At 38.7% G+C, this 27,203-nt stretch overlaps 1 protein-coding gene across 4 annotated transcripts in view; it reads right to left on the minus strand.

Moving 5' to 3' along the window:
* Positions 1-665: 665 nt before the first annotated feature.
* SLC15A2 (solute carrier family 15 member 2) overlaps positions 666-27,203 on the minus strand; it is a 43,389-nt gene continuing 16,851 nt past the window's right edge. For 3 of the 4 annotated variants that reach the window (XM_044252237.1, XM_044252236.1, XM_044252239.1), the window contains exons 9-23: positions 25,844-25,926; positions 25,313-25,399; positions 25,056-25,145; positions 24,919-24,963; positions 23,088-23,120; positions 22,279-22,367; positions 20,971-21,052; positions 20,294-20,428; positions 18,785-18,949; positions 18,579-18,625; positions 16,850-16,960; positions 16,291-16,387; positions 3,397-3,543; positions 2,122-2,226; positions 666-1,790 (exon numbers count right to left, since the gene is read on the minus strand). In XM_044252237.1, the coding sequence (XP_044108172.1) occupies positions 1,614-1,790; positions 2,122-2,226; positions 3,397-3,543; positions 16,291-16,387; positions 16,850-16,960; positions 18,579-18,625; positions 18,785-18,949; positions 20,294-20,428; positions 20,971-21,052; positions 22,279-22,367; positions 23,088-23,120; positions 24,919-24,963; positions 25,056-25,145; positions 25,313-25,399; positions 25,844-25,926 (1,493 nt within the window). In that variant the 3' untranslated portion in view covers positions 666-1,613. The remainder of the gene's footprint in view (positions 1,791-2,121; positions 2,227-3,396; positions 3,544-16,290; positions 16,388-16,849; positions 16,961-18,578; positions 18,626-18,784; positions 18,950-20,293; positions 20,429-20,970; positions 21,053-22,278; positions 22,368-23,087; positions 23,121-24,918; positions 24,964-25,055; positions 25,146-25,312; positions 25,400-25,843; positions 25,927-27,203) is intronic. The other variant, XM_044252238.1, reaches the window with a different exon arrangement.

Raw genomic sequence — 27,203 nt, forward strand, 5'->3', positions numbered from 1 at the left:
GTATTTGCCACCTTTGTCTCTGACCTACAGAAGCCAGCCACTATGGTGCTTTTCAGATATCTTGGTACTCCTTTCATTAATGCATTTCTCAATGTTATTGTGACTGGCATGTCCTTAGGGCTGGGATGGCTGAGTTGGTAGTACATGAGAGATCCACTCTAACATACTTATCTCCCTAAATCTTTTTTTTTTCTTTTAAAGATTCATTCATTTACCTCAGAGAGGGAGACAGAGAGAGAGAGAGAGAGAGAACATGTGAGTGAGAAGGGGAGAAGGGGCCAATGAAGGAGAGAATCTCCAGCAGACTCCTCACTGCCAGGGAGTCTGAGGCTGAGCTCCATCCCATGACTCTGAGACCATGACCTAAGCTGAAACCAACTGACAGAGGCACCCAGGAACCCCACTCTCTAAATCTTTTTATTCCTTCTTCTATAGAGGATTTCTGGCATTTCAACTGAGCATAAGCCAGGAATGAATCCAATTTTCTGCCTACCAAAAACAAAAAGAGAAAATAAAACTAATATTACACTTTATTTTAACTAACTGGAAGTAAAATAAAAACTTGGAAAAAGAAATTAAATTTATGGTAAAAGTAAAACAGAAAAACTTATCAAAAACAGACCAACTACTTTGAGGCTAAAGAGGATAATAATTAAAAAAGGAAGTTGGATTCATAAAAATATTGTTATTAAACATCTGTTATAATAAACAAGAAATGATATAATAATAAGAAAAAGCTGACCCAACAACACTGAAAATGCATGGTTGGAAAATTATAATTAGTACCCATATAACTGTCCTTAGAAAAGCATAATCCAGCTGAAACATTGTAGTCCCTATGAAAAATGTACACTAAAGAAGACTCAACAGAATTTCTACAATTTATACATGTTCTTGTTTTCCAGAACTATGCTTACCACATTTAATTTGGTTTCCAAAGATCTACTAGTATGAAGAAAGGGGGGTTTGGGTTAGTAGATAAAATACTGTAATTATCAGAAAGATGTATTTCTTCTGTGTATTAATAAAATGTCATTTATTTCCTACCACCTGGACTGAAAAATTTACTATGGTCTTATCAAACCTGGATAGCTGAGAGGCCAGGCCCTATACCAGATTGCACCATAAATACCAATTCTTGTGGTCCTAGTGAATAGTACAATTATGTTGTTTATGAAGAAACCTGAAATACCATTTCTGTTATTCTGCAATTTTACCCCTGAATCAATCCCTAAAAATGTGGAGTCATTGGTTCTAAATGGCAAGTAAAGGGATTCCCATATAACTCTACATAATCCCAGAAACTAATTCAGTTACACATTTGTGCTTTTAATGGCCATTTAGAGATGCTAGGCCTTCTTCAGGAATACTACACAATGTTTACAGAGTTTAGTAACTGATGGGAAGATATAGAGTCTCAGGGGACTTGCTCTTTAATGTACTGGAATATCCAGTCCTAAAACTGCCTCTATCATGAGAGAAAAGTGGAGGATCTCTGCTCAGATAGGATGCTACTTCCCTTCCCTAACAAGTAGGAGAAAAAAATGCCTTAGGATGGGTGAAAACCAAGACCAAATCCCAGAAATGGGGTCTGGGAAGAGTCCAGGGAGCCATTAGAGCTTTGTCTTCTTGGTCTCCAGGTTGATCATGTTCCTTTGGGTATAGGGAATATGCTTATCTGCTGGCTCCTGTAAATCCTCTGGCTTTATAGGAACATAATTGTAGCCCATGATGGAGAAGATCAGGCAGACCACCAGCAGGAGACAGGAAAACAAAATGAATTCAGCCCACTGCAGGAAGAAATAAATATAAGAGAAGAATATGAAGAAACTTTAAACGGATCTTCATAGGATGAGGACTATGGAACAAACTGACTCAGGGTCACCAATGTAGACAGAGGTTTGTTAAAAGAAGAATGGATTCACTGGCCTCTCCTCATATGGTCTATGGCAGCCATTATTGCCACTCTTACATGTCCATTCTCCTGGCAAAGTCTGTTTATATCTTAACCATCTTACACGCAGCACTGAGTGAAGAATGTGGGAGGCAAAGGGATGGAGGAAAGGAACTTGGAGGGAAAATCTTGGGTAAACACAAACTCCTGCTTCATCAGATCCATACCTGTACCAGGCCACTGAACTGTGCCACAACAAGCACGATGATATTCCCAACTGCGACTGTCAACAACCAGGCTGCCTGGAGTACAGATTTCATACTAGTGGGAGCCTAAAGAGGACACAGGTTTGTGAGTAAACAAACTCCCCAAAACCACCCTATGACTCAAGCATCTATCCAGAAAACTTTTCCCACTAAAGTTTCTAAATTTGAACTCCTCCTCCTCCAACTTTAGCTATCATGTTGATTTAAGGGGTGATAATAATGTGAACAGTAATAAGAAGATGGAGCTCTTAATTGAATACTTCAATTCATTATTTCATATAATCTTCATTATACCCTAAGAGATAAATTCTATCAGTATTCTTACTTTACACATAAAGAAAAATAGCATTAGAGGGATAATTAACTTGCTCAAGCTTTACACGATAATTTGTACAATCAAAATTTGAACATAGGCAATTTGAATCCGCAGCCCTTATTCTTTTTTTTTAGATTTTTTAAAAATTTTATTTATTTTTTTAAAATTTCTTTTCAGCGTAACAGTATTCATTGTTTTTGCACCACACCCAGTGCTCCATGCAATACGTGCCCTCCCCAATACCCATCACCTGGTTCCCCCAACCTCCCACCCCCCGCCCCTTCAAAACCCTCAGATTGTTTTTCAGAGTCCATAGTCTCTCATGGTTCACCTCCCCTTCCAATTTCCCTCAACTCCCTTCTCCTCTCCATCTCCCCTTGTCCTCCTTGCTATTTGTTATGCTCCACAAATAAGTGAAACCATATGGTAATTGATAATTGACTCTCTCCGCAGCCCTTATTCTTTTTTTTTTTTTCTTCAATTTTTTTTCCCAATTTATTTATTTTCAGAAAAACAGTATTCATTATTTTTTCACCACACCCAGTGCTCCATGCAAGCTGTGCCCTCTATAATACCCACCACCTGGTACCCCAACCTCCCACCCCCCCCGCCACTTCAAACCCCTCAGACTGTTTTTCAGAGTCCATAGTCTCTCATGGTTCACCTCCCCTTCCAATCGCAGCCCTTATTCTTAAAGTACCCTTTCCTAGATCCCAAACAGCATCAGTTACTATGCTGCACTGCTATGATCCTGGAAGTCAAGATGACTCCCTCTTCAGGGTCATATATAAGAAATCTAAGGCCAAAAAAATATAGAGGTCTTGGCCAGGATCACATACTTTTTAAAGCAGTATTATGATTAAAATTCATCCTTCTCCAAGCAATATATCTGCCTCCACTTTTCACTTGCAAAAACCTACCTGAGAATAGGAAAACTCAAGTCCTGTGACAGAGAACATGACCTCCCCAGCTGTAACCAGGGCATACTGTGGTAGCTGCCATGCAATGGAGAGTTTGGTGGTAGGCATGTCTTCCATCTTCCAGGCCTGAGGATCCTGACTGGTACGCTTAGTGAGGAAAAGAAGAAAGGGGTTCATCAGCAGTCTCAAGTAAATATTTCTGATCTACAGCATTCTATGATCTTATACCCATCCCCTCTTTGTACTTTCATCCTTTAAGAGACTCAGCAAATCCTATAAATTTCAGTTTTTTGAAATTCCTTTTGGTAACACTGCGCTCACTTACCTGGGTTTAGTCAGTCAAATACCATTATTGACAGAGTCCCTAAATGGCAGAATATTTTGATATTGTTGTTTGGATTTCCACCTTTTGACCTATAGGTACTCTGATCCTGGCCTACATTTTAAATATAAAATGGCATCTGAATTATACAAACACAATGAATTTTCAGAAAGCACATTCTTTTTTTTTTTTTGAAGATTTCTTTTCTTTTATTTATTTGACCTAAAGAAACACAGTGAGAGAGGGAGTACAAGCAGGAGTGGGAGAGGGAGAAGCAGGCTACCTGCTGAGCAGGGAGCCCAATGTGGGGCTGGATTCCAGGATCTGAGCTGAAGGCAGATGCTTCACAACTGAGCTACCCAGGCACCCCCAGAAAGCTTTTTCTTAAGAAAAGTTTAATTCCTTGTCCAGTTTTCTATGTTAAGTACAAAGTGTTTTTAACATTTTCCATTATTTTATTAAAATTACTTTTATCAAAATGAATTATTTTCTTGGTAAACATTACATTAAAGATTTTGTTGATCAATTTTGAGAAATCTGTATCAAATACTGTCTGCTATTTTAAATTCTATTTACTGGCCATCATTTCTGAACTCAAATCTTACACATTTAAATTATGTCAAAAAGGCAGTTTTTCTGTAGAATTTTAGTCAAAAAGAACTCTTTCAGGGTCAATATTTTTGTTACTAATCTTACCAAATATACATGACTATTTAATCTTTATTTCTTTGTCTAGAAGTACTTTTACTATGCAGGTTTCTAGTTATGGTTAGTTTTATTTTATATAGGTTATGTCTACTAATATTTATTATGAACTGGATAAAAATTCTAAAATTGTATGTATTTCTTAAAGTGAAACCATATTAGGTAGTGGGTGTAATATCTAAAATATAATCTGATTAAAACGGCAGTTAAAACATCAAGATCAAAAGTCTTGAAATCAAAAGTCTATAGTATCCAAATGTCCTTGATTCTCTGTGTCATAGGGCCATCGGGTTCAAAATAGTTGATTTATCAGTTGATATTATGAACAATACGCAGGCATATGTTTGCATTTTCTTAGGCTAAGGGAAGACCATGACCTGAGCTTCTAAATCAAGATCACATACTCAAATAGCCATAGGCATATAATTAAGTAAATGAAGCAGGCCGAGTGGGAATGATGGGAGCTGTGGTGAAGTGGATAGCACAGGCCCTATCTAAAGTGTAAAGTCAGTACAGCCCCAGCCAACTCACATGGTAATACTTGTTATTAAATCTTCTGAATTTGTTTTTAAGAAATGTTAAGAATCTAGGTTCTTAGGTGATATCTCCTGAATTCTAAGTATTGTCAATTACTAATGATTATCATTACTTTTGTCAGTAGTGTGCAGGTCGAACAAAACAGGACTATGGAAAAAACTGGGCCCCCGGGCTCCAAGTTATGATCTCTACTCCAAATGATTATTAGATCCAGGCATTCAGAAACAATATATAAGACTTCAATCTTGAGTAGCACACAAAAGACAGAACAAATGATTAATGGTATTACACCAGAAATTCAAGTGTTATGAGTTGCATTGTGTCCCCTTAAAACTCATATGTTGAGACAAGATGGTGGGGAAGTAGGAGGAGGCGTCCTTTCAATCTGTACCCTAAAGTGAGCTGATTAGCTTCCAAAGAACTCTGATCACCCAAGAAATCAGCCTGAGATCAGAATTATACACGTCTGGATCTCTACCGGAGCAGAAGACGCCAGTGAGCAGGTAAAGTGGAGTGGGAAAGTTGGACTGATATCGGAAGATAAACAAAAGGGGGAGGGAGCCACCAGAGGCAACCCATTGGAAAGTAATATCCCAATACGAGAGTGCCCTGCATCTGGGGACCAGCATTAACTCGGGAGTCTGGTAGAAAGCACTCAAAAAGAGCAAAGGATCACCGGGGGGAAATTGTGGGAATCAGGGTGCTAGGGACAGGGGCTTAAGTCCCCAGACCTAGGACAGCCACCCCTGGCACAGAGCCAGAGAGAGTGTGGCGAAGAAACCAGGTCTTGGTCCCTGAGCCACCAGCGCAGTGGGGCCCCGCTCCCATGAGGGGCTGGGAGCCTCACCAGTCAACGACAGCACAGCCTTTCTGCAGTCGCCATGTGAGTGCCCTGCCCTGCCATCAGAGTCCAAGTCGTGCCCCACGCCCTCCCCTGAGAGAGGTGTGCACAGGTGCCAGCCCGGTGCTCTCAGACCCGGAAAGACCAGGCACTCCCAGCCCAGGCCAGCAGGAAAATCTCAGTGTGCGATCACTGCTTGGAACCTCTCTGGCAGTCTGGAGGTGCCCAGACAGCCGCCTCTGCCGTGGTTTTGGGTACAAGCAAAAAATCCTGAGTCCTGCTCTGCCAGCGGCCAAGGGGGGATTTATTTGGGCTCTGCAGCCAAACTGAGGCTTCTCTCTGAGAGGGAGGTCAGGGTGCAGTTTGCTTTCCTCTAAACCTACAAAAACCATCAAAAGCCATCAAGGCCAGAGAGAAAAACAAAAGTGAACAAACATAAAAACCTCCAGAGAACAAAAGCCTGAAAAAACCGGTTTCCTCAGAGCCCACCCCCTTGAGGGGGGTGGGAGGACTTAACTAAGAGAACATCATTGACTGAAAACCCACGTGGCAGGCCCCTCCCCCAGAAAACCAACCAGGAAAGGGGGAAAAAAAAAAAAAGACCACAAGAGAGCAACCACCACTACTTCATAGGACAACTTTTATTTTTAATTCGTTCCCACTATTCTGGCTCATTTTTTTCTATATAGATAATTTTTTAAACCTATTTATATCACAGTGAGATGTCCAGTACATCAAATTCCATAATAACCTTCTAACCTGAACTTTTTGATACATACACCTGTGTTTTCCTTTTGCATTTCTATTTTTTTAATTTCTTTTTTTTTAATTTTAGTTTAGTTTAGTCTAGTTTATTCCTTTTTTAATTTTTACTTTCTAATATTCATATAGAGTTAAACTTTAAGGTAATCTCCTTTCCCCAATCAATGCTACCCCTATAGGTAAACCAGTTTTAATCCCTCTTTATCTTAGGAAAGTTGAGTCCTTTAACAAACATATCAAGATACATCCAGGAAGAATCAAAACAACCTTCCTCACCCACACTGAGAATTTATAACCACTCTCCCATCTTTTTCTTCCACCAGCATTTCTGTGTTTTTGTGTTTGTCCTGATAGTATATAAATCTTGCACTTGGGGTTCTTTTTGACGAGGTTCTTCCTTTATTTGCTTATATATATATATTTTTTTTTCTCTCTTGTCATATACTTTTATCAGTCTTTTTGTTTGTCTGTTTTTGTTTATCTACTTCATAAATCTTACCTTGGGGCCCATTAGGGCTGAACCTTCTCTTTTATCTTCCCTTTCTTTCCTGTCTCTCTCTCTCTCTCTTTTTTCTTTTCCTTTTCTTTTTTCTCTCATTTGGGTGGGGAATCCTGATTGCTCAGAAGTGTTCCAGGGTGCACCTTGACTGCACCATGGTCGATACATCCAATGACATCCGTTTAGCCATCTCTCACCAAAATGATTAGGAGGAGGAATGCCCAACAGAAGGAAATACAGAGGAAAGCCCACTTTCTACAACAGAGCTAATGGCTATCAACATTGACAATATGTCGGAAAGAGAATTCAGGTTAACAATTATCCAGGCAATAGCTAGGCTGGAGAAAGCCATGGATGACCAAACGGAATTGATTAGGGCCGAACTGAAATTGACCAGAGATCATGTTTTCAATGTTAGGGAAGAGCTGAAAGCTACCAGGGATGAGCTTCACAATGATCTCAATGAGTTCCAATCTAATCTAAACTCTCTCAAAGCTAGGGTAACTGAGACAGAAGATAGAATTAGTGATCTGGAGGACAAACAGATAGAGAAAGGATTAGGAGGAAGCCTGGAACAAACAGCTTGGAAACCACGAAAACAGAATCAGGGAAATAAATGATGCCATGAAACTTTCCAACATCAGAATTATTGGAATCTCTGAAGGGGAGGAGAAGGAAAGAAATCTAGAAGATGTAGTGGAACAAGTTCTTCATGAAAATTTTCCCAATCTCGTAAATGGAACCAGCATTCATGTACTAGAGGCTGAATGGTCCCCACCCAAGATTATACATTCCAAAAAAACCTCAAGGCACCTGATAGTCAAACTGAGGAATCATAACTGTAGGTATAATCCCTTGAAAGCCACTAGGACAAAGAGGCTCCTTACTTACAGAGGAAAGCCCATCAGAATAATGTCAGACCTGTCCACAGAGACCTGGCAAGCCAGAAAGGGCTGGCAAGATATATTCAGGGCACTAAATGAGAAGAACATGCAGCCAAGAATACTTTATCCAGCAAGACTGACATTCAAAATGGATGGAGAGATAAAGAGTTTTCAAGACCGGCAAGGCTTAAAAGACTATGCAACCACCAAGCTGACACTGCAGGAAATATTAAGGGGGGTTCTATAAAAGAGGAAAAATCCTAAGAATAGCATTGAACAGAAATATAGAGACAATCTACAGAAAGAAAGAGTTCAAAGGTAACATGATGTCAATAAAAACGTATCTATCAATAATCACTCTCGGGCCTAAATGTGCCCATAAAATGGCACAGGGTTGCAGATTGGATAAAACGACAGGACCTATCCATATGTTGTCTACAAGAAACCCATTTTGAACCTAAAGATACACCCAGATTGAAAGTGAAGGGATGGAGAAGCATCTTTCATGCCAATGCGCCTCAAAAGAAGGCCAGGGTAGTGATTCTCATATCAGATAAATTAGATTTTAAACTAAAGACTGTAGTCAGAGATACAGAAGGACACTACGTAATTCTTAAAGAGACTATCCACCAAGATGATCTAACAATTGTAAATATCTATGTCCCTAATATGGGAGCAGCCAATTACATAAGAAAACTGTTAATCAAGATAAAGAGTCATATTGATATGAATACACCAATCGTAGGAGATCTTAACACGCCTCTCTCAGAAATAGACAGATCATCGAAGCAGAAAATCAATAAAGAAACAAGAGCATTGAATGACACATTGGACCAGATAGGCCTCACAAATATATACAGAACATTCCACCCTAAAACAACAGAATACTCATTCTTCTCAAGTGCACATGGAACCTTGTCAAGAATAGACCACATACTGGGTCATAAATCAGGACTCAACCGATACCAAAAGACTGAGATTATTCCCTGCACATTCTCAGATCACAATGCTTTGAAACTGGAGCTCAATTACAAGGAAAAGTTCAGAAGGAACTCAAACACCTGGAAGCTAAAGACCACCTTGATTAAGAATGCTTGGATCAACCAGTAGATCAAAGAAGAACTGAAGAATTCATGGAAACCAATGAGAATGAAGACATTTCGGTCCAAAACCTATGGGATACAGCAAAGGCAGTCCTAAGGAGGAAATACATGGCCATCCAAGCCTCCCTCAAAAAAATTGAAAAATCCAGAATACACCAGCTGTCTCTACATCTTAAAGAACTGGAGAATCAACAACAAATCAAACCAACTCCATACATAAGAAGGGAAATAATCAAGATTAGAGCTGAGATCAATGAGGTAGAAACCAGAGATACAGTAGAATGTATCAATGAAACTAGAAGCTGTTTTTTTGAAAGAATCGATAAGATGGATAAACCATTGGCCACACTAATCCAAAAGAAAAGAGAGAAAGCCCAAATTCATAGAATTATGAATGAAAAGGGAGAGATCAAAACTAACACCAAGGAAGTAGAAACAATCATCAGAAGTTATTATCAATAGTTATATGCCAATAAGCTAAGCAACCAAATGAAATGGATACATTCCTGGAAAACTATAAACTCCCAAAATTGAACCAGGAAGAAACTGACAACCTGAATAGACCAATAACTGGTAACGAGATTGAAGCAGTGATCAAAAACCTCCCAAAAAACAGGCGTCCAGGACCTGATGGATTCCCTGGGGAATTCTACCAAACTTTCAAAGAAGAAATAACACCTATTCTCCTGAAGCTGTTCAAAAAATTGAAGCAGAAGGAAAATTTCCAGACTCTTTCTATGAAGCCAGCATTACCTTGATCCCCAAACCAGGCAAAGACACTACCAAAAAGGAGAATTTCAGACCAATATCCCTGATGAATATGGATGCTAAGATTCTCAACAAGATCCTAGCAAACAGGATCCAACAGCACATTAAAAAGATTATCCACCATGACCAGGTGGGATTCATTCCTGGGCTACAAGGATGGTTCAACATTCGCAAATCAATCAATGTGAAAGAACAAATCAATAAGAGAATAGAGAAGAACCACATGGTCCCTCAACTGAAGCAGAAAAAGCATTTGACAAAATCCAGCATCCATTCCTGATTAAAATGCTTCAAAGTATAGGGATAGAGGGAACATTCCTGAACTTCATAAAATCTGTCTATGAAAGACCCACAGCAAATATCATCCTCAATGGGAAAAAGCTTGCAGCCTTCCCGTTGAGATCAGGAACACGACAAGGATGCCCACTCTCACCACTCTTGTTCAACATATTAGAAGTCCTAGCAACAGCAATCAGACAACAAAGAGAAATAAAATGTATCCAAATTGGCAACGAAGAAGTCAAACTCTCTCTCTTCGCAGATGACATGATTCTTTATATGGAAAACCCAAAAGACTCCACCCCCAAACTACTAGAACTCATACAACAATTCAGCAACGTGGCAGGATACAAAGTCAATGTACAGAAATCAGTGGCTTTCTTATACACTAATAATGAAAATACAGAAAGGGAAATTAGAGAATCAATTCCATTTACTATAGCACCAAGAACCATAAGATACCTGGGAATAAACCTAACTAAAGAGGTAAAGGATCTGTACTTGAGGAACTACAGAACACTCATGAAAGAAATTGAAGAAGACACAAATAGATGGAAGACCATTCCATGCTCTTGGATCGGAAGAATAAACATTGTTAAAATGTCTATACTGCCTAGAGCAATCTATACTTTTAATGCCATTCCGATCAAAATTCCACCGGCATTCTTCAAAGAGCTGGAGCAAATAATCCTAAAATATGTATGGAATCAGAAGAGACCCCGAATCGCTAAGGAAATGTTGAAAAACAAAAATAAAGCTGGCGGCATCACGTTACCTGATTTCAAGCTTTATTACAAAGCTGTGATCACCAAGACAGCATGGTACTGGCATAAAAACAGACACATAGTCCAGTGGAACAGAGTAGAGAGCCCAGATATGGACCCTCAACTCTATGGTCAAATAATCTTCAACAAAACAGGAAAAAATATGCAGTGGAAAAAAGACAGTCTCTTCAATAAATGATGCTGGGAAAACTGGACAGCTATATGTAGAAGAATGAAACTCGACCATTCTCTTACACCGTACACAAAGATAAACTCGAAATGGATAAAAGACCTCAACGTGAGACAGGAATCCATCAGTACCCTAGAGAAGAACATAGGTGGTAACCTCTTCGATATCAGCCACAGCAACTTCTTTCAAGATATGTCTCCGAAGGCAAAGGAAACAAAAGCAAAGATGAACTTTTGGGACTTCATCAAGATCAAAAGCTTCTGCACAGCAAAGGAAACAGTCAACAAAACAAAAAGGCAACCCACGGAATGGGAGAAGATATTTGCAAATGACAGTACAGACAAAAGATTGATATCCAGGATCTATAAAGAACTCCTCAAACTCAACACACACAAAACAGACAATCATATAAAAAAAATGGGCAGAAGATAAGAACAGACACTTCTACAATGAAGACATACAAATGACTATCAGACACATGAAAAAATGGTCATCATCACTAGCCTTCAGGGAGATTCAAATTAAAACCACATTGAGATACCACCTTAAACCAGTTATAATGGCCAAAATTAACAAGACAGGAAACAACATGTGTTGGAGAGGATGTGGAGAAAGGGGAACCCTCCTACACTGTTGGTGGGAATGCAGGTTCGTGCAGCCACTTTGGAGAACAGTGTGGAGATTCCTTAAGAAATTAAAAATAGAGCTTCCCTATGACCTTCAATTGCACTACTGGGTATTTACCCCAAAGATACAGATGCAGTGAAAAGAAGGGCCATCTGTACCCCAATGTTTATAGCAGCAATGGCCACGGTCACCAAACTGGAAAGAACCAAGATGCCCTTCAACGGACGAATGGATAAGGAAGATGTGGTCCATATACACTATGGAGTATTATGGCTCCATCAGAAAGGATGAATACCCAACTTTTGTAGCAACATGGACAGGACTGGAAGAGATTATGCTGAGTGAAATAAGTCAAGCAGAGAGAGTCAATTATCATATGGTTTCACTTATTTGTGGAGCATAACAAATAGCATGGAGGACAAGGGGCATTAGAGAGGAGTAGGGAATTTGGGTAAATTGGAAGGGGAGGTGAACCATGAGAGACTATGGACTCTGAAAAACAGTCTGAGGGGTTTGAAGTGGTTGGGGGGTGGGAGGTTGGGGTACCAGGTGGTGGGTATTATAGAGGGCACGGCTTGCATGGAGCACTGGGTGTGGTGAAAAAATAATGAATACTGTTTTTCTGAAAATAAATAAATTGGAAAAAAAATAAATTAAAAAAAAGGAAAAAAAAAAGAAATTAAAAATAGAGCTTCCCTATGACCTTTTGCACTACTGGGTATTTACCCCAAAGATACAGATGCAGTGAAAAGAAGGGCCATCTGTACCCCAATGTTTATAGCAGCAATGGCCACGGTCACCAAACTGGAAAGAACCAAGATACCCTTCAACAGACGAATGGATAAGGAAGATGTGGTCCATATACACTATGGAGTATTATGCCTCCATCTTTTGTAGCAACATGGACGGGACTGGAAGAGATCATGCTGAGTGAAATAAGTCAAGCAGAGAGAGTCAATTATCATATGGTTTCACTTATTTGTGGAGCATAACAAATAGGATGGAGGACAAGGGAAGATGGAGAGGAGAAGGGAGTTGAGGGAAATTGGAAGGGGAGGTGAACCATGAGAGACTATGGACTCTGAAAAACAATCTGAGGGTTTTGAAGGGGCAGGGGGTGGGAGGTTGGGGGAACAAGGTAGTGGGTATTAGAGAGGGCACATATTGCATGGAGCACTGGATGTGGTGCAAAAACAATGAATACTGTTACACTGAAAAAAATAAATTAATTTAAAGAAAAAAGAAACTCATATGTTGAAGTCCTAACCCTAATTGAGTTCTAACTGAGAATGTGACCTTATTTGGATATAGAGTTGTTGCAGATATAATTAGTTGTATTAAATGGGGGCATAAGGGTGGGCTCTAACCCAATATAACCAGTATCTTGGTGAAAAAAGAAGAAAATTGGACTCAGACAAGCATATAAGAATTCCATATGAAGATGAACGCAGAGATTGGGGTGATTCTTCTACATATCAAGGAATACCAAATGTTACCAGAAAACCACTAGAAGTAAGGGAAAAGCATGGAAAATATTCTTCTTCACAGCCCTCAGAAGGACCAACACATTGGTCTTGGACTCCTTGCTTTCATGACTATAAAACAATAAACTCCTATATTTAAGCCACTCTACTTCTGGAACCTGGTTACAGCAGCCCTGGAAAACTATCACTAGGTTGTTTTATCATCTGGACATTAATTAAGGTAACATACCATATCAATAGGATAAAGGACAAAAACCACATAAGTCTCTCAATAGACATAGAACAAGCACTTAACAAAACTCAACCCCTTTTCATGGTAAAAAACAAACAAAAACCTCAACAAGCTAAGAATAGAAGGAAACTTAACCTACTGACTGACTATGGGCATTAAGGAGGGCATGTGATATAATGAGCACTGGGTGTTATATGCAATTGATGAATAATTGAACTCTACATCTGAAACTAATGATATACTACATGTTAATTAATTGAATTTAAATAAAGTAAGAAAAAAAATAAATGGTATCTATGAAAAACCCATAGCTAACATACATAATGATAAAAAACTGATTACTTTCCCCCCAGGAGAGTGTCTGTTCTCACTACTTCTAGTCAACATTATACTAGAGCTTCAAATCCTGGCAGTCAGTCAAGAAAAAGAGATAAAAGGCATCCATATTGAAAAGGAAGAAGTAAAGCTATCTCTATATAGATGACATAGTCTTGTATGTAAAAAGCCCTAAGGGATCCACTAGAAAAACTATTAAAACTAATAAATGAATTCAGTAAGGTTGCAGGATAAAAGATCAACATACAAAATCAATTGGTTTTTCTACACGCTTGCAGTGAACAATCTGAAATTGAAATTAGAAGAATAACTCCATTAACAACAGTATCGTGGGGCACCTGGGTGGCTCAGTTGGTTAAGTGTTCATCTCTCAATTTCGGCTCAGGTCATGATCTCAGGGTTGTGAGATCCAGCCCCAAGCACGGCTCTGCATTGGGCTGGGCATGGAGCCTGTTTAAGATTCTTTCTCTCTCTCTTTCTTTCCCTGCCCCTCCCAACTGTTCTCTCTCTCTCTCTAAAACCAAAACAACCAAAACCCCCAATAGCATCACAAAGAATAAATACTTAAAAATATCCTTATGCCCCTCCCACTGCTCTCTCTCTCTAAAACAAAAACAACCAAAAAATCCCAATAGCATCATAAAGAGTAAAATGCTTATGAACAAATTTAACAAAGTAAATGTAAAACCTATACTCTAGAAACTACACTGTTGAAAATGTTAGATGTTAAGGAAGATCTAAAAAAATGGAAAGAGATCTCATGTTCACTGATCAGAAGACTTAATATTGTTAAGATAGCAATATTCCTCAAAATCACCTACAGATTAAATGCAATCCCTATCCAAGTCCCAGCTAGCTTCTGATTCTAAACTGATCCAAAAATTTATATGGAAATCCCTGGGGGGCAGGCCAGAATAGCCAAACCAATCTTGAAAATGAAGTATAAAGTTGGATGACCTATACTTTCTGATTTTAAAATTTTCTACAAAGTCACAACAATCAAAACAGTGTGGTACTGGCACAAGTACAAACATATAGATCAATGGAATAGAACTGAGAATCTAGAAATAAACCCTTACATCTATGGTCAACTGATTTTTGACAAGAGTACCGAGGCCATTTAATGGGAGAAGAACAGACTTTTCAACAAATTGTGCTGGGACAACTGAATATTCACAAAGAACGAATAAAGTTAACCTCCTAATTCTTGCCACATGCAAAAATTAACTCAAAATGGATTAAAGATCTAAATATAAGAGCTAAAACTATAAAACTCTTAGAAGAAAACATAGGCAGGGGTGCCTCGACGGCTCAGTGGGTTGGGCCTCTGCCATCAGCTCAGATCATGATCTCAGGGTCCTGGGATCAAGCTCATTGGGCTCTCTGCTCAGCAGGGAGCCTGCTTCCTCCTCTCTCTCTGCCTGCTTCTCTGCCTACTTGTGATCTCTCTGTCAAATAAATGAATAAAATCTTTAAAAAAAAAAAAGAAGAAGAAAACATAGGCATAAATCCTCATGACTTTGGATTATGCAATGGTTTCTTTGATATGACTTCAAAAGCATAAAGTAACCAAAGAAAAAGAGTATACTGAACATCAGAAAAATTAAAAATTCTTGTGCTTCAATGGACAACGTCAAGAAAGTTAAAAAACATATTCAACAGGGAAATATTTTTAAATCATATATTTGATAACAGACATATCTAAAATATATAAAGAATGCTTACAACTCAATAATAAAGACCCCAATTAGAAATTTGACAAAGGATCTGAATAGACATTTCTCCAAAGCAGGTATGCAAATCTCCAATAAGCTCATGAAAAGATGCTCAACAACAGTAGCCATTAATAAAATACATATCAATACTACAATGAGCTACGATTTCATACCTATGATAGCCTACTAGGATGGCTATAAAAAAAAAAACCAGAAAAACAAGTATTGGTGAAGATGTGGAAAAATTGCAACCCTCATATACTATTGGTGAAAATGTAAAATGGAATTCATTTTGGAAAAGTTCCTAGTGGCTCCTCAAATGTTTAAACATAGAACTACTATGTGACCCAGCAATTCCACTCCCAGATATATACCCAAGAGATATGAAAATATATGGCCACACAAAAAGTTGTACATAATGTTCCTAACAACATTATTTATAATAGTGAAAAGGTAGGAAAAACCCAAATGTCCATTAACTGATGAATTGACAAATTAAAATGTGTTACATCTATACAGTGGAATATTATTTGGTAATAACAAGAAATGAAGCACTGATACATGTCTCAATATGAATAAACCCTGAAAAACATGCCAAATGAAAGAATCCAGACACAAAGGGCCACATATTATATCATTCTGTATTTCTATTAGATGCGTGCTACCAATGTTATCTCTTGTAACATCCCTTCGAGAGACCTTAGTAGGTTTTCTAAAGTCATGATAGAACCTATCACTTTACACTAGAAATAAGTATGTGATCACAGGATAAATGCAGATCCAGACATAGACATATAGATACAGTTATATGGAAGGAGAGAGTGGTGGTGGCCCTGAGCTACTTACATTAATAATAACAAACAGATAAGCTGCACCAGGGTCTAGTAGACCCATATTCAGTGAAAAGTTCTTATCTTCTGTTCTACAATGCACCGCAGGGTATCTGAAACAGGATAGTTTTAGTTAGAACAAACACCACAGCCTAGAAAAGCGCTCCCATCTCCAGGGGAAAGACTGATCTCATCTCTCAGGCTGAGTCAAGCAGAAAAGCCACCATTTCTTTTGAAGGCAAGTCTCTAGGAGTGAAATATTTCTGTGCCAGGTTTTTCAGCCACTGATCTGAGCTCTTCATTCCTACCAGGTATTTTTTTTTTTAACTTTGCACCTAAATAAAGAAAGCACAAACATCTCCTTTTGTGGATTTCACGGCCCAAGTTTTCTCACTGAATTCTTGTGAATTTTTCTCCTCCAAATCTTATGAATTAGTGGAATAGTGTAAAACAGTGAACCTGAGTATACTCAAAATTAGCTGAGATATACCCAATCCCCTCACCTATATGCAAAGAAATCATTAAAAAAACAGCTGTTGGTAAGAATAAAATGTTCACAAGGGTAATGCTCTTACTCTCCACTTTGTAGAGTTGTGTAAGCAGACACACCGTAGTCTTCACCAACAGTGAGGGAGATATCTGTACCCAGGGAGATGTTGACCTCTTTACGTAAAGTATTAACAAACCTAAGGGTAGAGACATTGTTACACATCAGACAAACCCTCACAAACAGGGACACCTGTTTACCACTATGTTCCCAGTGCCTAGATCAGTTTTTGGCAGACAAAAGGTCCATGTTATATATTATTATTATATATATTATTATATATTATTAGGTGGATAAATAAATGAACTCACAAGTAAGAAATAATCAATAGTCTTAGTTATCCTTAACTTTATCTTTCCTGAGGTATTAGTTTTCCATCTATCACACTCTTACACCATCTCTAGCTGGGATGGACACAATCATGATCACCTATGGCAGTCTGAGTTGCCTCATTAATCCAGTTTAGGCACATCCAATTTCTTTCCCTCTTATAATGGTGGAATTCATCAGTTGAGACTCCACTAAGAAAAATTAGTGGATATATGTGCACTAGAATATATATATATATATATATATATATATATATATATATATATGCATATGTGTATATATATACACATATTTTTTTCTGATATTTATGTAAAACTGATACTGTATCTTCTTATAAATGAAGTCTGATTTGACTATACAAAACTCGGACTCCCAGGCATTAGTAGGTTGAGTTTTCATTTTGGAATCTGCAGACAATCCTGAACCCTTCCAGAATGATCTTTTTAGTGTCCTGAACCTGGATTCCTAAACTGTTTCCTCAGTATGGGTTTTGGTATTTTGATAGCTTTTGTACTAATCTCTGACCCACCAGGTAAGAAGGGCAGTTTCCTCTAGAACGTCTATGGTGATTCCTGCACTGATCTAGAAATTTCCTTTTACCCCTTCTGGAGGTTCCTATGGTTCTCTCACCCAGGGAAGTCCTATCCTCACTATCATCTTACTTATTTTGAGTTGTTTACTTTTTATAAAACATATTCAAAAGGAAATTATTATGACTGTTCCACCCTTCAGCAAAGTTCAGACATTTCATTACAAGTTCTCCTCTAAAGTGCTAGTCTCAACAGCAGCCACCTAATCTTGATGGACATAGGCATGTGCATCTGTCTATTTCATGCCTGCCTGATTTCCTGCTGCAGAGAGCAGGTGACCTCTTGGATACTCCATTTCTGTAACTTTCATTGGTTGTCTGACATGACTTTTGGGCTTATCTGGATTCAAAAACAAGTCTTTTGACTCCAAAGGTATTACCTTTACTCCATCCATGGTGCCTCTACAGGCTTATAATAAAACTATACTTTTCTTTAAAAATACAGTAACAATAAGAGATATTCAACTACCAACCATGAAGAGAGGATTATTTGCTCACTCCTGAATTTTTTCCCAGTGATCACAGAGATGAAAGTACTTAATTATTTTCCTGAGAGCAAAATAAGTGGATAAAATTCAACAGAAAGGGATGTATGCACCAGAGTACAGGGGGCACATACAGATACAGGGTCATTTTTTTAATACCGTATGGGAAAGCAAGCTTATCTGCCTCTTATTGTTCTAGAAGATGCCTTTGAGACCAATGCCCTTGATATTATAGGAGAGAGAATCCATGTACAAGACAAGTAAAATGTGAGGCTGCTTTATCTGAAGCCCCACAGATCAGAAGAGATCAAGAATCAACACAGAGGGGCTTTGGGTCTCCTTGACAACCAAACCTTACAGCTGTCATCCCATTGGTTGTTTTGTTTTCTTCAACCTTCACCTATAATAGAGGAAAGTAAAAATCAGTTACAGCTGACAACAAGAAACTGATAATGAGAAAATCTAATCATAAGACTTATCTTAGGTAAGACTTATCTTTGATGAGCTGGTTAAAATACACTCCGATAACAACTGGAACCTAAGCTACTCCTCAACTTACCATCATGCTGGAAATGTTTTTTCCATCTTCTAGAATGATCAGACTGTACCAGTTCTTCTCCTCCATAGAATGCTTAGTGTAGACAGACAGATTGTGATATTTTAGGTAGAAGTGGAAATCCTGGCTTTTTGTCTTCAGGTGAAGCTGGGCATAGTGTGGCATCTTCTGTAGAATGAAGAAACTGTCACATTCACTTTCTACCCTATCATAGGCATCAATATCTCATAACATCCCAGGGTGGGTGAGCTCATCAAATACTTTCAACTTTGCCCTTTAACCTAGTAATTCTATCTTTGGGAATATGCCATATGAGAGTAATTAGAGACATGCATAAGAATTTACGAGTAAGGATGTTCTTTGTTGAATTATGTACATTATTATTTTTTTAAAAGATTTTATTTATTTATTTGACAGAGAGAGATCACAAGTAGGCAGAGAGGCAAGCAGAGAGAGAGAGAGGAGGAAGCAGGCTCCCTGCCGAGCAGAGAGCCCAATGCGGGACTCTATCCTAGGACCCAAAGATCATGACCTGAGCTAAAGACAGAGGCTTAACCCACTGAGCCACCCAGGCACCCCAGAATTATGTATATTAATAATAAAAACTCAAACGCCTATAAGGAAATACTTCAATAAACTATGATATATCTATAAAATGGAATATCATGTGTCCATTAAAATCATATTCTCAAATTATCTAAGGATATTAATGTTAATAAAAAAATCAAAGTTCAGTACTATAGAGTTTGACTACCTTTTAGAAATTAGTTTATTTGTGTATACCAATATGCTGATTGATCATCTCTGGGTGATGCAACTATAGGTGGTTTTTATGTCTTTCTATATACCCTCCAGTTTTCAATAATAGATGTATATTAATTTCATTATTAAAAAGTAATATTTTAAAATAAATATTTCAGAGGCACCTGGGTGGTGCAATCGGTTAAGCAGCTGATTCTTGCTTTCAGCTCAGGTTGTGACCTCAGGGTTGTGAGATTGAGCCCCACATCAGGGTCTGCACTTGGCATGGAGTCTGCTTGAGATTCTCTCTCTCTCTTCCTCTGCCCCTCCCACTCATGCTCTTGCTCTCTAAAATAAATAAATAAATCTTTAAAAACTATAAATATTTCACAACATGTACAGTAGTAATGGTGAAAATAAGCGAGCCAAATCCTTCCAGAGGATGTGATGTTAGGAGGCAGTTTGAAATAACAGTACAAATTACAACCTACTGAGACCTTACAATGTCCCTGACACTATGCTAAGTGCTTCACAGATAATACTTATCCTTACAACAGCTCATGGCATAAAAATTATTGCCATTTTATAGGTACTGAAACTGAGGTTTAGAGATAAAATAACTTGTTCAGGGTCTTATAGCTAGGGAATGGTAGAACCAGGAATTAGACTGGGGATAGTTTGCCTCTACAAGTGCATGCTTCTAACTACATTAGAAGTCACCTTGTTGCATAATCTGAATGTGTTTCTAATTTATTCAAGTCCGTATCTTACCTGAAAGGATTTAATGGACTCTTCCAACACAGTATTGTTTTCATCTCCCAGTACTGTCACCTTCACCTCATCATCCGCCAGATTCAAGGCTTGCAGGAAAATCTTTTGGGAACCGGGCTGCGGTGGGGTCATTCTCTTAGGACAGAGAACACAGGTCAGAATTACCAACAACCCTTGGAGGCAGTTCTCAGTCCTACCTCCGATGTCCTAGTCCGTCCAGTCAGGAGGATGCAGTTTTCTCCCTCTGGAGGGCATTTGGCTTAGAGAACTCTGAAGGCAGTCTGGAGGGGAGAAACACCAGCTCAGTGCAGCGAGCACTGATGCTACATGACAGACTCCATGCTTTTTGACTCAGTTGTGACCTCATATGTCATTCCCCAATAATGACTATTTGATCTGCCAACTATTCAAAAGCCTGTCTTTCCAAACAGACAAGAAGAAAGCTTGCATATTAGTGTTTGGGCATTCCTTGACAGTATACTTTGGATCACTCAGGTGGGAGGTGGTCCTTGTTTTGCATTGCTCTTCTACCCATATCTACTCATTTACCACAGATAGTTATGATGCATCTTGTCTAAAAACAGGTTCTGTGCTAGGTCCCAGGCAATCAGGACTGAACAAGTCAGAAGAGTCACTCAGTTTGACTCCTCATGGAGCTTAAGATTTATTGAACTCACATCAATTTTTATCTCCACAGCTGCTGCAACTGCAAATGCCAGGCTTGCTAGGATCATACCAACAGCCATTTTCCTAAGCGATCTGCAGAAGGAAGGGATAGACAATTACATGGAAACTTTAGACTCAAAAGGCTAAAATTGAAACCCTCTAAGCCTACCATTAAAGACCTTTCCTGATTTGGTCTCAGCTACTTCTCCCCTTCACACAGCTTTCTTCCTCTACTCATCACACTGAATAGTTTTCTATTCAACCCATTTCCTCACCTCAACTTTTGTTTATGATGATCTTTCTATCCATTATGTCATCATACCAAAAAATAGTAGTAACACATCCAAATTTATTGGACATTTACCATATGCCAAGCACGATACATTATTATCCCATTTTCTTTTCCTCCACAAGTCTTTCTTGACTCTAGCAGTAAGAAAGACTCTCTTTTTTCTCCATAACTCCCTGGCACTTTGCTTCCCTTCTTAATGAACTTAACATATTTCACATTGGGTAATAATTATCCTTGCATGTGTTCTACCTCCCTTACTAAACAGGGAACTCTTTCAGCATTCATTTGTGCTGTTATATTTGCATGGCATTCGTGCTAAACTCAGTAATATCTGCTCAACTAATGAGTAAATGACAAAAGGCCATTTGAATATTATAATGTCATCATCAAAAAGAAATTGCTATTAAATCAGGAATAGAGGAGACTTGAAATCCTCCTCTGTCAAATTTACAAAAAATAACACTTCTTTTTAAGTTTTTATTTATATTCCAGTTAGTTAACATAGTGTAATATTAGTTTCAGGTGTATACTGAATCACATTATAGTGATTCAACAGTTCCATACGACATCTGGTGCTTCTATTTAGAATGGGAGAAAAGCAGTAATTAGGGACAACCTATTTCTGCTCTTACCAGGTCCCAGCTTTGTTTCATATGGACAATAAAAGATTTAAAGGGATTAATTATCATCACAGGATTTAGACTTCTTAGAAGAGGCAACATTCAAGAACAAAGCAACAAGTTGCTTTAGGAGCCTATTCTCACACAATTTTGACTTTCTGTGAAGCTTCAACATCATGCAGTTAAGTGTGCAGGAATGGCTTGGACTCTCTATTAATGAAAATTAACTAGATCTAATTCCCAACCGCCAGTACCAATAGGCATTTAGTTTAACTTAGGTACACAGAAACAGAAAAATGATATGCCAAAACAAATCATACTAAGTATAAAGTACTGACATTGAATCTTTTTTTAAGCTGAGCAAATATTAAGTCAGTCTGAGCAATAAAGGCATCATGAACACTTACGAGAAATTAATTCCACATTTGGAAACCAGACGATAAATGACAAGGTCAAACAATGGGATGAAGATAAGAACCAGGAGGGGATTTAGTACCTGTAATACCATGGTAAAAAGAATAGTTACAAAGTGTTCTTCTGTCTTGAGTGTAAGTATGTGTTCTCATTTGCTTGTGTGCACTCTCCCTAACATCCAAACATACTTTCGTCATACTAAGTACAGAATGATTCCACATCTCTCAGTCCCGTAAGACCAAGGACTCTGATTTCTCCTGCATAGCACCTCAGCTTCTGAACATCATAAAGAATCAGTTCCACTCTGAAACTGTTTTTCTGTCAATCAGTTAGGATTTCTTCCCTATCATTTTCACTTATTTTCTCCTGTTCCACAGCTGAAGGGAAAATGTCATGGAGAAAAGAAGAGAAGGAAGTCTTGGGGATTAAACAAGGGTTAAAAAAAGAAATGGGAGTCACCGGTAAACTGAGATTCTGACTTTGTTACTCACACAACAATGCCTTATACTTTCTTGGACAATATTTCCAAGGTACTACCTTAACAGGGAAAAATATCCAATGCTTATACATCTCCTGTGAGCTCAAAATTCACCCTCCTTGGAGCTGGGCAGGAGCTGCTTACTTAAAAGAGGATGTGAAAGAGAAGTGTGAGGCTTAAGGAGAGTATTTTCATCCTTATCCTTTTCCCTCCTCAGCATATAAGGAAACAAATGTCCAGTTACATTTGGTAATCCCATTACTTCAGATAGAAGTATGGATGAGGAAAGCCATAAATCCCTATGAGTATACAGAAATCTCTTACCTGCATCTGGTCTGGCTGAAGCACAAAAAAACCCTGAAACATTGTAACAAATTACATTTATACAGTGGCAAAAGACAAGAAAAGCTTAGATCAAAAATACTGTTAATTGGGGCGCCTGGGTGGCTCAGTGGGTTAAGCCACTGCCTTCGGCTCAGGTCATGATCCCAGGGTCCTGGGATCAAGTCCCGCATCGGGCTCTCTGCTGAGTGGAGAGCCTGCTTTCCTCTCTCTCTCTCTCTCTCTCTCTGCCTGCCTCTCTGCCTACTTGTGATCTCTGTCAAATAAATAAATAAATAAATAAATCTTTGAAAAAAAAAATACTGTTAATTATCTGCGATGAGGGTGCAGCCTGCTTGAGATTCTCTTTCTCCTTTTCCCTCTGCGCCCCCCCCCACTTGTGTTCTCTCTCTTAAAACAGAAAAAATTTTAATTAGCAGGTGAGACACAAAAGATAAAATCTACCAGGTCATTGGTTCAGGGCCACATGGTGCTGTTAAGGGTATTTGGTGAAACAGACAGAGAATGGTTTCAGGCTATGTTTACTGAAGGCAGGTAGGCCTAAGGGAGAATATTCTTTTTCTTGAGAGAATAGGTCAGTATGTGTTTGTTAATTTCAGTCACTGCAGTTGTAGGAGGTAATGTGTAGCATAAGACATCATGGTTAGGGTGAAAACTTCCACTTACACATAGTGTTTCCAGAGTTGTTCTAGAGGGGTCAATAACAGAACAACCACAGTGAATCCTGGGCAATAAGAGAAGGGAGGGGCACCTGGGTAGCTCAGTGGGTCAAAGCCTCTGCCTTCGGTTCAGGTCATGGTCCCAGGGTCCTGGGATCCAGCCCTGCATCGGGCTCTCTGCTCAGCAGGGAGACTGCTTCCTCCTCTCTCTCTGCCTGCCTCTCCTGCCTACTTGTGATCTCTGTCTGTCAGGTAAATAGATAAATTCTTTTAAAAAAGAGAGAGTTACTTTAAAAAAGTAACTTGAGTTTGACAGACTCCAAACAGACTGGTTAATGAAATCCTAGCATCATTCTTTCCTGCCTCCTTTACCACGGGGATGGTAGAAAAACATTATAATAATTAAGTAGAACAATTGAGAGCACAGATGAAACTTTGAGTTGGCCAAAGAATGGAAAATAGAAATAGAAAAACAGAAAATAACGTTTACAACTTTCTTATTCCTTATCTATGTACAAAATACTGCACTTCCAAGTCCTCCACATGATCTCAGCCCAGATGCCGGGCTACATGTGCAGCAGCACCAGTCAAACCTGAGCCTGCTGTGCCCCAGGAAGGCTGAGACGGGAGCAAACCACCTCTATCCCACAACTGGATCACTTCATTGACTATCTTCTCAGTACCTGTACACACTGAAACCTTTCCATCCTTATATTCCTGATATCTAAAAATAATATTCTGGGTTTTTTTTTTTAAGATTTTTCTTATTTGTCAGAGAGAGAGAGAGAGAGCAAGCACAAGCACAAGCAGGCAGAGTGGCAGGCAGAGGTGGAGAGAGAAGCAGGCTCCCTGCTGAGCAAGGAGCCTGATGCGGGACTAGATCCCTAGACTCTGGGATCATGACCTGAGCGAAGGCAGCGGCTTAACCAACTGAGCTACCCAGGCACTCCCCTGGGTAATAAAAAATTCTGTTTTTTATTTCTAGAGTAGCTTTTTAAATTTTTGCATACTCAGTACCTTCATGTTAAAGACAACTCTCTTCTGATCTTAAGTCTGTTTTCAGGCAAAAAACCCAAAGAAATCATTTTCCTTAAAAAAGGAAATTTATGTATTATGAAGAAAAGAATAGATTTCTCTGGAAAATCTTTTCTCACCAAATTCCCATTCATCCTGGTGGCTTGCAAGGTCCATCGTGAGCCCTAGGGCAGACAGAAGTGATTATGAGAAATCTCTTTCTTGTGGGAGGAAAGGGACTGGAAGAAGGGGTAGCTTTCAAAAGAACTATTCTTACCTGCTGATCCAAAAGAGCCCAGAACATGGGCAATGGGATATAAAGGAATAGTACCCTGGTCAGTGCCTTCACATCCATAATGAGCTGCTTCTGCAAGAAAGGGGAAGAAGGAACAGGCTGAATTGCTAATTTTGGTTGTCTTGCTTACAGTAAAAATGTGCCAGAACGGTAAGAGGAGAGGCCAAATGCAGCAAGAGGGAATCAGTCTGGACTTAGGAAGATCTCCATGGAAGCATACTTCCTCAGTTCCAACTTACAGGGTATTTCTCAGCTGCCCAGTCCAGCCAGTGTTGTCGCTTTGGAATGTCCCCAGAACGGTTGTTGAAACGGTTGGAAATAGCAAACTAGGGCAGAGCATAGATATCACATGAGAGACAAAAAGAAACCATTCCAATTCATTATCCCTTTCTCAGACATACATACTTTAAGTGACTTACTTCCACCCTTTGCTTTCATCAGACATTGAATTTCAGAATATTTCCAATATAATTTTATCTATCCCTACATCCTGTTGGCAACATATATAATGTATACACATTTCAGATGATTTTTGCCAATTTAAAAAATGGTAACATCATCATTATTATTATTACTATTATTATTATTATTTTACTTAATGGTTGAGTAGAGGTACAGAGGAAAATGGATTAATCTCAGCTTGCCAAAAGGTACAGAGGTAAAACAGCAGTCATTGGGGAAAATAAATACCTGTGTTTAAAGGCCTTTAAGCTCAGCATATAATTTTTTTTCCATTGATTGAAAAAGGCAGGTAAACAAGTCAGACTTACCCAGATACATTTGGCAACTTGAGTTACTATGTTTCCTTCAGGAGGTGGTTTTCTGTATATTTTGCTTCCCATTGAAAACACAACTGCAGTTGATACACAAACAAGGTTCTTAGCTTCTCATTCAGCACATTCAGTATGTCAATGCTAAGGACAGACTGCTGATGTGTAGGAGTGTCTGGCAAATCTTTTTTTTTTTTTTTTTTTTTTTGACAGAGAGAGGTCACAAGTAGGCAGAGAGGCAGGCAGAGAGAGAGGAGGAAGCAGGTTCCCTGCTGAGCAGAGAGCCCGATGCGGGACTCGATCCCAGGACCCTGAGATCATGACCCGAGCCGAAGGCAGCGGCTCAACCCACTGAGCCACCCAGGCGCCCCAGGCAAATCTTTTAAAGGGAGGGGTCTGACTTAAACTTCCCAGCTTTCAGAATTATATAAATTATGGGACCCAAGAGAAGAATAAAGTTGTCAGTTGTTAAGACAAGGAATCTGTTGAGACTTCCCTGTATCACAGAAAGGGAAGTCATCTCTGGATTCTCTCTTCCTTCGCCATCTCTACATCTGATATTTTACCAAGTTTTCATTTAGACTCTTTCTTCAGTGTATTTCCCATCTGCCCTTCTTTTACTTTACTATTGCTACAATTCTTGTTTAAGGCCTCACAACCTCTGCCTTGGATTATTAAAATGTCTAGCAAGTACTTTCTCAATCCCTAGTATCTTCCTCCTCTTATCTGATGCCAAATTAAAACCTTCTTACCAGGACCTACCTAACAAGCCCAAACTCCTGGCAGGAAAGGCCTTCCCAAATGCATATTATCCTGATGATGATTATTATTATCATTAACCATCTTTAAAGGTTTATTATTATATGTAAAGTGTTAAGTCTTTTATATATATTAACTGATTTCATCTGAAAAAATATGTACTACTGTCTGCATTTTATTGAGGAAATTAAAGATAAAAGAAATTAAGCAATTTGTGCAGATCACATAGCTAGAAAATGCCAGAAATTGCATTTTTGACCTGAGTCTGTTTGACTCAGAAATCTACCCATTTAACCACCATAAAACATCTCATTCACTCATTCTTGCACCAAACACTGTGCTAGACACTATTGAGACTGACAATATAAGAAAGATGTGGCCCCGTGGAGCTCACCTAAAGCTACTCCTTCCCATTTTATGTTTCATTATTTTCCACTAGGTCTCTACATTCTAACCACTGATCATCATTCCTACAAAAAATTCTATTCTGTACCATTATTGTACTTGAGCTCATTCTCTTTTCCTTACCCCATATTCTTTAATGACATCCCAACAACTAATTATAAGTAGATTTTATTTTCATATATTTCTTTCTATTTTC

Source organism: Neovison vison, chromosome 6 (assembly GCF_020171115.1).
Source record: "Neovison vison isolate M4711 chromosome 6, ASM_NN_V1, whole genome shotgun sequence".
Classification (NCBI taxonomy): domain Eukaryota; kingdom Metazoa; phylum Chordata; class Mammalia; order Carnivora; family Mustelidae; genus Neogale; species Neogale vison.